The sequence below is a fragment of the Cadophora gregata genome (genome assembly GCF_030347475.1).
Source record: "Cadophora gregata isolate MNR1 chromosome Unknown scaffold_12, whole genome shotgun sequence".
In the NCBI taxonomy this organism is placed as follows: domain Eukaryota; kingdom Fungi; phylum Ascomycota; class Leotiomycetes; order Helotiales; family Ploettnerulaceae; genus Cadophora; species Cadophora gregata.
The window spans coordinates 785,403-800,017 of NW_026695935.1; the positions used below are offsets into that span (position 1 = coordinate 785,403).

At 47.8% G+C, this 14,615-nt stretch overlaps 6 protein-coding genes across 6 annotated transcripts; 2 read left to right on the forward strand and 4 right to left on the reverse strand.

The window, feature by feature from the left end:
- Window positions 1-181: 181 nt before the first annotated feature.
- Window positions 182-961, forward strand: ONS95_003102 (uncharacterized protein; the record flags this gene model as incomplete). Its single annotated transcript, XM_058496391.1, has 1 exon — window positions 182-961. One exon carries the CDS (start codon window positions 182-184, stop codon window positions 959-961), a length of 780 nt encoding a protein of 259 aa, XP_058353642.1.
- On the reverse strand, window positions 315-4,134 carry ONS95_003103 (uncharacterized protein). Its single transcript, XM_058496392.1, has 3 exons — window positions 3,439-4,134; window positions 3,098-3,389; window positions 315-3,049 (listed from the first exon to the last, which is right to left on the reverse strand). The coding sequence occupies exons 1-3, from the start codon at window positions 3,608-3,610 to the stop codon at window positions 1,612-1,614; spliced, it is 1,902 nt and encodes a 633-aa protein (XP_058353643.1). The 5' UTR covers window positions 3,611-4,134; the 3' UTR covers window positions 315-1,611.
- Window positions 4,135-6,474: 2,340 nt separating this feature from the next.
- Window positions 6,475-7,004, reverse strand: ONS95_003104 (uncharacterized protein; the record flags this gene model as incomplete). Its single annotated transcript, XM_058496393.1, has 2 exons — window positions 6,475-6,682; window positions 6,733-7,004. The coding sequence occupies 2 exons, from the start codon at window positions 7,002-7,004 to the stop codon at window positions 6,475-6,477; spliced, it is 480 nt and encodes a 159-aa protein (XP_058353644.1).
- Window positions 7,005-7,197: 193 nt separating this feature from the next.
- ONS95_003105 (uncharacterized protein) lies at window positions 7,198-7,412 on the reverse strand (the record flags this gene model as incomplete). The annotated part of the gene is made up of 2 exons (XM_058496394.1): window positions 7,198-7,217; window positions 7,274-7,412. The coding sequence occupies 2 exons, from the start codon at window positions 7,410-7,412 to the stop codon at window positions 7,198-7,200; spliced, it is 159 nt and encodes a 52-aa protein (XP_058353645.1).
- Window positions 7,413-7,861: 449 nt separating this feature from the next.
- On the forward strand, window positions 7,862-10,060 carry ONS95_003106 (uncharacterized protein). The gene is made up of 2 exons (XM_058496395.1): window positions 7,862-8,591; window positions 8,707-10,060. The coding sequence occupies exons 1-2, from the start codon at window positions 8,583-8,585 to the stop codon at window positions 9,610-9,612; spliced, it is 915 nt and encodes a 304-aa protein (XP_058353646.1). The 5' UTR covers window positions 7,862-8,582; the 3' UTR covers window positions 9,613-10,060.
- A 2,075-nt stretch (window positions 10,061-12,135) lies between these two features.
- Window positions 12,136-14,108, reverse strand: ONS95_003107 (uncharacterized protein; the record flags this gene model as incomplete). Its single annotated transcript, XM_058496396.1, has 7 exons — window positions 12,136-12,911; window positions 12,962-13,065; window positions 13,121-13,579; window positions 13,638-13,700; window positions 13,750-13,805; window positions 13,852-13,909; window positions 13,963-14,108. 7 exons carry the CDS (start codon window positions 14,106-14,108, stop codon window positions 12,136-12,138), a joined length of 1,662 nt encoding a protein of 553 aa, XP_058353647.1.
- Between the last annotated feature and the right edge of the window lie 507 nt (window positions 14,109-14,615).

Below are 14,615 nucleotides of genomic sequence, written 5' to 3' on the forward strand. Positions count from 1 at the left end.
TTATAACCTTAACTTTGGGACCTATCTATAAATCACTAAAGCTAACCACAACCTGGTCCTATACATCTATCACGATGTGTATTCACTCCTCTACACTCTTAATTCCTCAATTTTCCTTTGGTATATCCCATGTTTCCCAGCTACAACTCCACCAATACATCCACAAACGCATCATCCCAACATGCCTTCCACCATCCCTCCTCTTCTCAAACAACCAAAAATAATACTCTTCGACCTCGACAGCACCCTCTTTTCCCATACCCATTCCCTTATCTGCGCCCTAACAGCCATCCAAACCACCCACCCCCTCCTCTCCACCATCCCCCTCCTTCACCTCCGAAAAACCTACAACGCCTCCCTCCAAACAACCTACAACCAGTACCTCACCCACCAAATCACATTCCCAGAAACCCACGCTCTGAAAATTAAACTCTTCTACAACGCTTTAGACCTTCCCGCTCCATCCTCGGAACAAGTTCAAGAATTCAGGGATGTGTACAAGGAGGCATATCGTGTTAATCGTGTCGCTACCGACGGGAGTTGGGATGTCTTGAAGAGGTTGAGAAAGATGGGATGGAAAGTAGGGATAGTGACGAATGGACAGGCTGAGGAGCAAGAGGAGAAGGCGCGGGTTATTGGTGTGAGGGAGTTGGTGGATTGTTTGATTACGTCGGAGGAGGTGGGGGTTTGTAAGCCTGATAGGAGGATTTTTGAGAGGGCAGTTGAGATAATAGGTGGTAGTAGTGGTATGAGAGACGGTGATGAGGGAGTGGAAGAAGAGGCAGAAGTGTGGATGGTGGGTGATGATGTTGAGGCTGATGTCAAGGGGGCATTGGGGGTTGGATTCAAAGCAGTATTGTACGAGGATGGGGTGGAGAAGGGGAGCAAGATGGTGGATGGAAAGCAAGTCGACATTATCGGGAGGATGCATGAGCTCCTTGAACTTCTTGGTCTCACTTGAGACAATTTAGGCAGCTCTGTCCCATCAAGTCATCAGGAAAAAGTAGTCTCGTTCAATGTCACGCTATCAGAGAGTGTAAGAATTTAGAAGTATGTAACGATTCGCTGCCTATCTAGCCTAGCGAGTCTTATACTGTTGTTGACGTATCTGCGCCCTAGTAATCCCGTCTCCAATCCTTCCTTCCCAGCGCAATGTAGCCAGGCAAAAGAGAGCCGGCCATCAAAACAAAAGAAAATTGACTCTTCATATCCATGCATGCGCCAATGACCTTGCTATGATATCCCTCCGAATGCATGCGAGTGATGAGAAATCCCATCATGCCAGTTTTCCAGTACACGGCGAAGTTCCCTCCAACACCATGAACCGGGGACCGAGAACTGCTCCCTGTTGCACAAAATGCCAAGAACCCAGACCAAAACCACAAACTCTCCTCCGTAAACGCCTTGTGCCATGTCGATATGTTGTCCAAAAATATGCCTGCCGGGTAGTGTATGTATTGTTTTATGTGAATGTATGTACCATGTATCTCAACCTCGTGAGGGAGATACATTAAGAAGTGTTGGTGAGAAGCGAAGAGTTGAATGCATTATACAAAAATGGGAAGTAACGCCGGCCTATTGTGGTCACGTAAAGGTAGGAGGTGATCTCAACTACAGCTCGCGGTAATCACTAGGTCTAGCTCTACGTTGGCGACCATTATGACGATGTGGGTTGACCGGTTTGCGAAAGTATGCATTGTCCTCTTCATTGGGTAGCGGTTCTGAAAAGATGGTTTTTTGCTGATTTGGAAATTGGCCAGCTTGTACAGCGGCTCCGTTAGCGACTGCAGGACCATTGTTTCCTCCGATACCAGGACCGGCTCCATTAGCTTGGGTTCCATTACCCATATGACCAGCGCCGTTCATCATGCCTATATTGCCCATGTTGTTACCCATGTTGTTGCCCATGTTAGGGTAGCCACCACCATACATGTTTGGAAACCCACCGAACCCATTCATGCCATTCATACCGTTCATGCCGTTCATGCCGTTCATGCCATTCATGCCATTCATGTTCATCATGGGGTTCATCATCATAGGATTCTGCATACCCATACCATAGCTATTCATCATGTTTGGCATGCCGTTATAGAAGTTTGGTGGCATGAAGGGCATGTTGGGGAAGCCATTCATTCCGTTCATCATCTGTTGTTGTTGTTGTTGCTGCTGCTGCATGGCTTGCTTCTGTGCTTCCTGTTGCTGCATTGCTTTCGGTCCTTTGGGAATCTTTGGATTTTCCAGTAGCTCGTCGGCTGGGCGTTTCTTAGAGTTTTCAGACTTTACAGGTGCCGGATTAAGGCTGAGGGTAGAGGTCGATGTTGGTGGTGACTTCGACTTGTCTTTGGTACTGGGATTGGGACTTGGTGACTTTGACTTTGTCTTGGCTTCGGGTTCGGCTTCGAGTTTCACGCTTGGACTCTTTGAGCGTTGTTTCTCGACTTTGGCGGCGCTGTTTTTCTCTTCCAAGTAGACCTTAATCTTTGCAGATGTCTCGGTATCAGGCTTAAGATCATCAATCAACACTCCTTCAGTCTGGCAGCCAGGACAAGTGAAGTCGCTCTCGATGAGCGCATTAGTAATACATTCATTGCAGAATGTCTTCTCACAACACGGCGTCTTCATTGGGTCTATGAATATTCTCTTGTCGATCGAACACTCCAATCCCCTATCCTGCAACTCCTTGTCTCCTAACGCAGCAGCCTTTTGCGCGGCAGCAGATGACTTGGTCTTCGCCTGAAATTGTTCCCATGATGCCTTATCTGGCTCTGCAATGACAAATTGGCCCTCCGCGTTTACCATGATACCAGAAGGTGGCTTCGCATCCTCCCCATCACCAGTTAACACCGGCTTGTCGACCGTCTTCAAAAACGATCTTGGGATACCGGTAGTACGCTTGATCCGGGGTTTGTTCTCGTAATTAGGGTCGTCGTTCGTAGGACACTCCTTAATCCAATGCCCCTTTTCGCCACAACGGTAGCAGACATATCCTGGAGGTGGCTCGTTCTCGGAGGTCTTCTTATGGGTATTGTGATGGAAAACTTTGGTTTGTCTAAATAATGTTAACTTGAGCTTAGCAATGATGGCGTGGCAAACTTACTTTCCCATTTCCTGTAATTGATCGTTCCACTGCTCGCTCTGAGCCTGGAACATGGCCGCCATCCGCTGCTCTTCGGTCATGGAGGCGTTGTTCATCTGGGCAATAGCATTGCTTGTTGTGCTTGACTTGGTAGATTGCTTTCCTTGTTCCTTGCGAGATGAGTTCTTCGCATTTACGGGCATTTTACCTGTCACGTATCTTGCGGCTCTTCCAGCCCCTTTCTTCGCAGCGGGAGCTCGGCGCGCAGTAACCAATGTGGAACGGGGGATTATTGCAGTATCGTCATCGTACTCTACTTTTCATTAGCATCCTGATGAGGTAAATGCGTGCGGGAGACCTACTTTCTTTGGCGTCTTCATCGAATATGTCCAAGTCGAAGTCTGTACCATCACCTAAACGGCTGGTGATAATAATTTCACGCTTGAGCTCAAAGACCGAGATACCAGTACCATCGAACTTGATCTGCTGGGGTTCTTTTTGGGACTTGAACTTGAAAAACACTGAGGACGACATCGTGTCAAGTCGAGAGGTAAGTCGAACTGGTGAATGTGTTTCGGAGACGAGACTGTAGAAGAAGCAGAAAAGCTACTTCGATGCACTTAAGGGACGCAAGAAAGTGCTCAGCTATCGAAAGGGGAGTGAAGGGGGAACAAATGATTGATTGCGACCGATGCAGAGATCAGTCTTCTTCTTCTTCTTTTTCCGTTCAAGAGAACGAGTTCAAATCAAATCTGATTGCAATCACTGGAGATAACCCTGGTGACACGACAAGCTCTGAGAGAAAGAAAAAGATGTACAGGATCGCAGAGCAGTAGTACTGCGTGTGCAATGAGAATGATGATCTGAGATTGTTGGTTCCTCCACCACAAAGCAAAAGACTGAACCACCGCAGCCCTGAGTTCACTATCCACCAGCGTATGTTCCCCTCCAGTTCCTAGACGCAACGAGAGACCGCAGATATAGAAGCGCTCGATTCCGATGCTGGGCGCTGATTCAAGTCGATGGAAATGGAAATGGTATGTCGCGAAGTCGTTGCGAGAGTTTGTCAGGGAGAGGAAGCGGAGGCGACGGAAGACTCTTTGACGTGACAAATTGACGCTAGTGGAAGCCTAAGCTTAGTCCATGACTGGCATAGCCTCTGAAATGACAAAGGCCGAGACTCTCACGTGAGCATCCCCTGAATCACAACCGAGGGAATGACAGCACCAAAACAAAGAGGAACTTGGAAGTCTGGTTACGATTGTTGGATTGGAACGCAGATCTCGTGCACCAGGTACACTACGTACGGCACATACACCGAGCTCGATCTAACTTCTCTGCTTTCTCCCCGGTAGTTGGTCCACAAATTAAAGGACAGCCTTTGTGGTACATCTGTCGAGATATACAAATGGTTTCCGTTACTGAAATTGTGTTGGGAAATGAAACGGTAGGAAGCTTTAATATACATACATACATTCCAAAGGTCATCGCATATACGTAACCTACTCACACATTTCAGAGTCATATCCCTTCTTCGATATTGCCCTCTTTGCTCTTTTAACTGTCCCATTATTTCAAAGAAGCATTCATGCGCCAAGTTCGGCGCATGCGGGTTGTAATGACTGCTCTATCTCATATTTCTTCTCCTTCTTGAAATTGAGACACAGGCGATGACTGTCACCTAAATGGTTCTCCAAAGTAAATTACAGCGGCAGGATTGGCAATCATTTCAGGCTTCCAATCCTCTTCATCCAACTGCGAGAATGATATAGGCCTGCTCAGGACAGCCCCCTTCAGAAACGCTCAGCTCTTGCCTTGTGAACCAAGAAACCGATGCTGGGCATAAAATTGTTTCCGTATCCCTGCGTAGCTTAGTATTGAACCACTCTCTCCTTTTCTCGTCACTGTCGCTCTCATCCTGATATTGCAGGAAAACTAGTATGCCAAAATCCACATGAAGGCTCCATATGTTATCTTCCAAGGTTGTTCACGCAATTACATCAAGCAGATAGGTGACCGGACGCCAATCTAGGTTCAGTGGCCAATGTCGTAACTTTTGCGTACCGTCAGTTAAGAAATTGGGAATAAAAATGGATCTGTGATCAAGGCATGGAGTTGGCTTGCCTTTTCTTTCTGCTGTGCCGAAGCTGCAGTGCTGAGTTGTAGTCATGAGGCAATAATCTATTATCTATCCGAGACCGTCGCACTTGTGAGGAATTAGACGATGAGCCCAAAGTGTCATGCAAAGCAGAAATTCAAAAGGTTCAAAATACCACTGTCAGCCCCGGAAAGCTTGTTATTGCCTCGCCGCCACAGGTAGCCAGAGCCAGAGTTGAATTCTCGATGTTTGTATTGCTTCCCGGCAAAGTCGACGCCAGATCCAATTGTCTGTCCGTTTCCAGATCGATGTATCCATAGAGTAGATATCAAGAGCTAGGAGAAAGCTGACATACAATATCAATTGCAATTTGATGCTTGCCTCATCGCCGCTGGAAAACCTTTGGATAATACCTCATCGGTTGATGCTTGTTCCTTTTTTGCCTAGTGACTCTGAGGAAATTCTAGTTGCCCTCTTTTCCAAACCTGCAGAGTGTCAACATCAACCAAAGGAAGCAAGGATACTTGAGACGCAACGCACACCTCGTCATCTATCGTCGCTGTTTGGATCGTTATTATGCCATACGAACAGTCAGATACAGGTCTTGGTACCTTGAGACCACCGAGACGGAGGTGGGTTGCCGAACAGGGATTGGGTTTTTATGGGTACAATTTCTTTCTTTTTGACTGGATGTCCCAGTCGCCTCAAGTTAGGTTCGTGTTATTTTCTCGTCGTTGTTTTGGTGTTCTGTGGAGAAGTGGGTAGCAAGTGCACTGCCGAAGGGAAATGAGAGATTCTGTTGTCGCGGATGGGCTTAAGGAATAGTGCGCGAGGCTTATGTTACATCATGTTGGAGGATTTGACGGAAAAGACACTTCTAACGACCCTGAAGGGATGAGAGCACAACTCTTCAGAACCAGGGGGTGATATCTTAGCTGGCTCTGGAGCTGTCTACAATGGAGAAATTGACGATATCTTTGGATAAAATGCACAAAACAGAAGCCAGGATAGAGTGACAATGCGTCTCATCACGACTGAAAAGGAAAGCAACAAAGGTTACATGCTTAGAAGCAGTGTGAAGGCTCAGGTATATGTGCAAGATACCACCAATTGATTCGATTCTCAAAATAAATGCAATGCGGCTATCAGTTGGAGACTCCGTACATACAGAAGGGCTCCGAAAGCAGATCACAAGTGCCACGAACCCAGGCTATGCTTTTACAGCTTTTGCAGACCATGCTTGACCCAATGTTTCCCAAATTCCAGAACGCCATTCCATGCCCCTTGACGGTTGAGCAAATCAGACCTCCATTCCCAAGTACAGCCATTTGTCAGAAGTAACATCGAAATCATTCGCCCACATGTCCAGAGAAATGAGTTCAAATCCGACCCAGCGAAGACTTTTGAGGAATGCTTTTCGGTCGACTTCGGGAACATCTCGGTCCAGGCAGATTACTACTTGATTGACGGCGAAGACTGCTTCAGCAAGTTCGATCAATGCCATGAGGCTGTTTAAGTTAGCAAAATGATTTTGGCAAATCAAGAGAGTTGTCCTTACCCTTGTTTCAGGTCCCTTCCAACGACAGCTGAGTCGAAGAATGCAAACAAGGATTTCTTGTCTCCATCTCCTGCTACGAAGCCCCGGAAGGCACATCCCCCAGAGTAATCCCAGATCTCAACCCAAGCATCAGGTGCCTGGGTTGGTCGTTTAACGAAGTAATCGTTATGCACATCCACACTTTCGTCAGGAGGTGAATGTGCGTTCGCACCAATCATGACGGAGACATTATTCGTTGCCTTTCCCGCGTCACCCAGGAATACAACTTTCATGGTCTCACAGAAGAGCCTCTCACACTCTTCCCTGATATGGTACGCTGCCCCCTCTTTACGGCTTTTCCTCTTGCCATCGGTATCGCGCTTTCGGTTTGAATTGTTCTTCGAGATGAGCGCGAGCTCGTTGGCTGAAGTCAAGGCCGCAAGAGGGGGACTTGACGGAGGTGATGGAATCCCTGATGAACCGACCTCAGGGATACCACTTTGCCCCTATATGTCTGTTAGCATGTGTGTGACTCGTTGCCATTGTGATGTCGACGACGTACCGCCGGCGCCGGTAGTGGAGTAATGGAAGCCTGCGAGACGGGCAGAGCTGTCTACGGCATAAGCCGAGGCGAGAACGTTCATCTGAACATTCTCGCCATGTCGATTACTTGAACTATGATTTTGTTTTGAGGGAGACATTGCGATCGATGTTTGCCACGGTTGCGATGGAAGTGGGTTTGTTCGGTGGAGAGATCGGTGTGCAGGCTTGCGGGATCTTCAAGGGAATGCTGGATGCAGTAGTGGATGAGGCTTTTGATGGATACGTTCGAAGACTCGAAGGCTCGATGATTTGTGGTGCGTTGGTGTGTTGATCAGCGGTGAAGAGAGGTACTGCAGGAGTTCTTTATGGAGAGATTCTAGGATACCTTGGATGTCCCCGTTCCCCGCTTGGTGTGGTTCACGTGGTGGGTTTAACCAATTAAACCTTAGCACGTTTTGCAGTTTGATATGCGAAGGGGGCTGGCTAGGCTTGGGGTGTGGTTCTTCACTCTTCTCATTGATCCATACTCTATTATTGCATGACATATACAGTCCAGCGATTAGGTGTGACCGGATGTCTTCTCCTGGTTATACATCATGTTTTTCATGTATCGGCTTGAGCTGGCTGAATTGTTTGCATAGGCCCCAGACCAGGAAGAGAATTTGAGTACACGGCTCTGGGCTTCGCTAACCTCGGAGCCTCGTTAGTCTCACCATTTTTCACAGATAATGAACTGGCAAGTTTTTGGCCTGTGCTGTCAAGTTTCACTGTTTATACATAGATACCTTAAGTAAGTGTATACTGTGGTAGGCCCGTCATGGACAAAGAGAGCATACCTCGCTACTTCATGGCGGCAGTTTGCTGACAATTGTCACATGGCGCATGATCAGCGCCGGCAAACGCGGAGAAGCCTCCATCACTTCACGACCTTCATGAAAATGCCAAAATCGTAAGCCTGGTTTATGAAGTGAGGTAAGTGCTGGTGGTCTAAGAACAGGAAGGAAATAATCGTTAAATAAGAAGTGATATCTACTTCACTGAGGAAGCCTCCTGGAGAAATGAAATACGGGGGTTCTTATCTTATCGATGCCGAGAACAGAGGCGCGAGACATTTATTGACTGCCGATCTGAGCGAGGCTCGGAGCTCACTTGTCAGCCAACGCACCGACGTGACCTCCTCCTCCTGCCCACAACCTTTCCACTGATGTGACTCCTCCTTTGTGAAAAGGCTGACACGCCTGTCTTCTATATTGCTATACAGCATGTCTGGAATGAAGTTGACTGCAACTGATACTACCACTGCTACATGAACGAGAATATATGAGTGCATGATTATGGTAAGACATCTGGAGGGGTAACCCCGCCAGACCGACTATCTCCTTTGTCTACCTATGTTACCACGATACACCATTAAAGAGAAGAGGGAACAGAAGCTAATATACTTCTCTTAAGCTATCTCTCCAACTGTCCTCCGTCCAGAAATACACCTTCACGAAACAAATGTCTCCTCCGGACAGCCGGCCCCCCTTCCCAACCTACCTCCTCCCCAGCTTCAACTTTCCCTTCCGCCGCCGACAATCCTCCACAACATCCACCGCCTCATTCTCGACCTCTCCCCCAAGTCTAAGCTATAGTCCAGCCTCATCCGCAAACACATCTCCCAGCTCGTCCCCACCAACCACCCACCTCCTCCCGAATGAGATCCTCCATTCCGCCCTTCAAAATATACCTAAGAATAAGAAATTACCAGCCCACCCTCGCGAAAGAGAAGTCCGTCTACACCGTGCCCAGCCCAATACCTTGAAATGCGTTTCCTGCTCTAGTGATATCGCGTTCGCGGATCAGATCGTCAGTAAGGGCTTCACCGGGCGTCACGGACGCGCATATCTCGTCTCCGTGCCTACCCAACCAAGAAAGAACACGGAGAAAGAGAAGAACGCTGTCATGTTACCGAATACGAAAATCGGCAGGTCAGTCAATAGAGAGTTATTGACTGGGCAACATGTCGTGGCGGATGTGAGTTGTGTTATATGTAGTGCGGTCCTGGGCTGGAAATACCTGGATGCGAAAGAGCCGGCGCAGAAATATAAGATTGGAAAGTACATATTAGAGATGAAGAGGGTTGTGCTGGCGGTTGGATGGGAGGATGGAGTTGAGGATGGGGAGGAGGTGGGGATTGCGGTTGGTGGTGCTGGTCGGCCAGAGGAGGAAGAGGAGGACGATGTTGTGGTCGTTTTCGATAGCGAGGATGAGGATGAGTGCGAGGATTTATTTGCGGGCACTTGGGATCCAGAGGTGGTGGCTAAGAGGCGGGGGAAGAGGAGCTGGTCAAGGAAGAAGAACAGTGTCGAGGTTTGAGGTTACGACAGGCGCCAACAATCAGCAAGAGCACTGGGCTGAAGGGTGGAGGTAATATTAATAGGGGCCTACAAGTCTGCCAGTAAGCAAGACTTCAGTAACTTGACATCGAGAGTTGGTATAGGCATGGAGCAAGGGAACTCTCATCACGGACAAGTAATTTGGTATTTCATGATCATGAATTGGAGGCGCGGGCGTTATTTGCTTTACTATGCCGGCATGTCTCACGCCGGCATGTCTCACGCCGGCATGTCTCACGGCTTAGAACCCTCAAACCTGGTACCACAAGTATCATAGCTAAATTTGTTTTGCTTTACTTCTGGCGTTAATATACCCCTCTCAAATAGCATGGCCGTACATTAATGCAATAGACATCTCTTATATTCAAGTTTCGATTTGTCAAGTATATGATTCTTCGAGTCTCTCGTAGATCCTTCTATGTATCAACTCATGATTCATTGCAGCTCTTTGTGGTGAGAAGAAATCACCTCTGTACTGAACTAAAATACAGCTTCTAAAGCTTCAAGATCGAGATCGCTTTACAAACCGCACGCCGAGGACGCTTAGAGTATGTACACCATAGTATACAACGAGATCACAAACCTCCACTACATTCTCCCAGTGCCTGTTGCACACTTCCCGATATATGGAATCCCTTCCCAATACCTATCCATTCCTATGTCAGTCTGCTCACTCCTATTCATGAGATTTCGCATTCAGGTTTCTCTGCTTTCTCCCTGCTGCGTAAATACTGTGATGAAGCCCTTTTCTCCAAAGAATGCGTGTCGTCCTTGAGCTACTTCCGACGAAGCCATACAACTTTAACTTAGAATTCAGCTATAATTCTACTCTAACCCGTTTTTGTAACACTTCGTTTCAACTTCAGTAATTCTTGCAGATTATCGTTATTTGGTCGTTGCAACTAGCGCACCTGCCCGTAACAGAGCTCGCTTAAGCCCCATATTTACATTAAAACATCAACAAAACAACATGCTAAAAAGAAAACCACCTGGTCACCACGCACCCAGATCGCCTCCCCATCGAAAAAAATCCCATGCAACAAAGAATAATGTAAGAAATCGGAACATCAACTAGCCAAAGACAGCGAAACTCAACGGAAGCCCACACTCGGATGCGTGTGAGGTTCCGTCTACAATCCCAACTGAATAGGTTTTACCGACTCGATTCCGTCGGTAGTTGGTGTTCGTATGCGAGGCTGGACGAGAAGAGAAACCGATTTGACCTGAACCACCCGGGTGGCCACCCTCGGTTTATGTTTTGGCTGTGCTTATTTAGTTTTATACAGAGGTTGGCAGCTTGGCGAGGATGGAGTGTTGGAAGCGAGGGAGTTTTTAAAAGTGCTCACGGACAGGCGGATTCGGAGCAATTATATATAAGTGGAGAGCCACTGGAGAGGAGTCTAGCTGGACGACTGACGGGCGAGTTATTGATCTTGATAACAAATTTCGCGCTGAGCGTTTGCTTACTGTCTTGCAGCAGCGAGAGTCGCTGCTTTCCATTCCCCTTTTCTCTTTTTAGGAGCGCTTGAAGTCATGCTGGAGATGGGACTTGCCAGAATGAATGCTGTGACTATAGAACAATGAGAGTTACACCTGATCAAATGTTTCGAGGAAATGTCCAGGAGTATTCTACATCACTAAATTTGCTCCGATTACAACTGATTACAATTATTACAGTGCTGGTCGATTTTAATCATCGGCCCACTATTGTCTTCCCCGTCGGTATCACCACAAACGATACTCAAACTGACCACAATATCTCACCCTATGTCGACATCGAAGCTAACACAAAAAGAGTCTCTCAACCTCAGTCGGAGTAATTCCAGCAAAGAAACCCCTCCAAACCCAACCTGACGCGATTGACCATCCGCCTTAACATCTTCGTCCCAATCCAAGGCTCCCAAAGTTCCCCAGCACGACTACAAAATAAACAAGACCGTCAAGGCGCCGCCATCCAAAGTTTCTCCTACGCCACACACATTCTACGGAAAGAGTCATGCTGTCTCCCAATATACACGCCGGTACGCCACACCCACATCTCGACATGTTGGCTTGCGGCGCAAGTATTTGCCAAGGCATGATGAATATGCGGCCCCGCTCCCTGTGAGGAAGGTGGAGAAACATGGGGGTCTTATCAAGATGCATATAGAATGGGGAGATTAGATAAGCTTGCTTGCCATGTAACATATCTCGGGCAACGTTTCTTGGGGTGGTTTTCATGTGGTCGTATTTGTGAGTGGCGAGGGTTATTTCCGGTACGGGAGGAATTGGCCGCCGTCTACTGAGTCCAGATCGGTCTGAGACTTGAGTATTCTGAATAGACTATGACATTAGATTCGGGTCACATGCGTCTGGTTCTGTAATTTGGTTCTACCGTCATGTATTCGGTTGTATGTACTGCGAACTGAGCAGACGTCTCCTTATTTCTACTTGTTAGGCTATCTCCTTCTCTTCAACTTCTTCGTCTTATCACCTCCATTATACGATAGACCCCAGCCAAGATCTATCCCCAGAGAATATTGAATCTATGAATACCAACCTTCTTCTTCGCAGGCGGCTCCGGGTTGGCATTCGCGATATCAATGTAGTGCTGAATCGGGATCTCGCTGAGCGGAATGATCGAAGTCTTCTTGATGAACTTGTAGCTAAAGTACAGGATAAGGAAGATCGGGATGTTGATGTAAGACGACACGAACGTCTCTGTATTCCAGTGGCCGTGAACGAAAGTGACATAGCCTCCCGTGAGTAGCAAGACAGTGAAAGAGATTAGGGAGAACCAAGCGGCGTAAGGCTGGAATGGCCCCTTCCACGGGAGGTTCTCTCGAGGAATTCCTTGCTTCTTGCAGCCGTAGTAGAAGCGCAAGTAGACGGTGCAGATGGTCATCCATCCGACGAGGGCAGCGACGGAGACCAGATCTTGAAGCCAACCGAAAGCTACCGAGGCGCCTTTCGATAGTGTCATGAATCCGAGGCACATAAATATGGAGATGCAACCCACAGCAAGATATGGTATTCCCATTCGGTTGGTCCTGAGGAAAATCTTAGGCGCGTGGCCTTCCCTTGCCATCCCGTAGAGAGTTCTAGAGCCTCCTAGAAGTCCAGTGTTACCTGCTGACCAGGCTGAGGTAAGAACGACAGCGTTGATGATAGATGGCACGACTTTGATTCCAGATCTTGTAGCTGCAATGACGAATGGGGACTGCGCAGCGTTCCCTGTGCTTTTGAGAAGGTTTTCATCATTGGAAGGAACAAGAAGTCCAACCATGAAGATCGAAAGCACTAAAGCTACATTCAGCAAGGATTTCATGTCCAGAAACGAGTTTACTCACTGTAAAACACTACGACTCTGAAGAATATTCTCTTGGCGGCGATTGGAATGTTTCTTCTAGGGGACTTGGTCTCAGCTGCTGCCATGGAGATGTTCTCGATTCCCCTATCCTTGCAGTTAGCAATCATATTCAAGGAAGGTAGCAGCTTACTGAACTTACGAGTAGGCGTATACAGCATTTGAGAAGGTGGTCCAGAATCCCATGAAGTGACCAAGAGAGCCTTGGTACCCAAGGTATTCAACGAATGGGCCTGGGTTGTGCCAGTATTGGAAGCCATATGTGTGGCCATCTGGGCCGCCTCCACAAACGATGACGAGTGCCATGAGGTTCAAACCAACGATCAACATAATTTTCAGGCTAGCGAATGTAAATTCCATCTCCCCATAGACTCGGATGAATAGCAGATTGGCAACTACGAGTAGGAGTCCAAACACGGTGATCCACACAGCCGAGTTGATCGTGGACCAGAATTGAACGATAACAGCTGCAGCAACTAACTCTGCTGGAAGAGATATCATGCTGTTGTAAATCGAGTTCCATCCTTGTGCAAATGAGAGCGCAGGATCAACAAAGTGCTCAGCATGTCGGATAATGGCACCACTAAGCGGGAGTAGAGCACTGGTTGTGGGACCTCCTGTCAGAGACTTTCGACAAAGACGTAGATGCAAAAACTAACCTCATCTCTGCTATCGACATGACGACGCCTACGACCAAGACCCCAACGAACGAGTATCCCATGCTATTTGTGGTCAGAATCCGATGACTTTCGTGTCTGACAAGAAACTTACAAAGCTCCTAGAGGACCGCCTCGAGCAATTGCTTTGCCAGAGCCCAAGAACAGACCCTGATATCGTTAGTGTCATGCTTTATTGGAGATAGAATCAGCCTACTGTGCCGATAGTGCCAGCCAGAGCAATCATCTGAATATGACGCTGATGAAGCCCGCGCCTGGAAGCTCTTGTCAGAAATGAGTCTTGGAAGAAAACAGAGCAGAGTTTCACCTGAGTTCTCGCGTCTCTTCGAACCCTTCAACTCGGTCCTCTTCAAGAGCTCCATCAGAGTAGACTGTGGTAGCATGGCCATACGCTGTCTTGTTATCCGAATGACCGGCTTTTTCTGGGTCTGACGAGACTGGTGAGTCGGACATGATGCAACTGTGTAGAAGGATAGACACAGTGAAGTAAAGTACCGGTGAGAAGTACTCCTCAATATATATTGTTGAGCTCCTCTATCTTATCTGTGGCCCACTGGAGTACATACTTACCCATCGATGCTGATCTGTCGCCATGATAAGAGAACCAGTGATTAGGGGGCACAAGTACTCACAATCGAGTTGCAGACCCAACGGATCGTGAGGATCTTTGAGACATTGCATGTTGGTACGACATCAACGAGGGCCAAGGTATGAGGGCTGCCCGAGCCTGCAGTCTTGTACCTCGTGTCCCTCACGTGAAGCAGCGTCTCGACCAGACCTAGGCAATTGTCGGGTAGTGACATCGAAGATCGGTGTGGTGCTCCCAGGATGAACTGAATGCAGCTTCCAACATGCAGTTTCCCGAGTGGGCTTTTCTATTGACGCTCCTTGCATGAAGGTCTCAACCTCCTTCCTTCTTGGTGCCATGGCCCGGTGCGGAATTACAAAGCTTGACTTGAG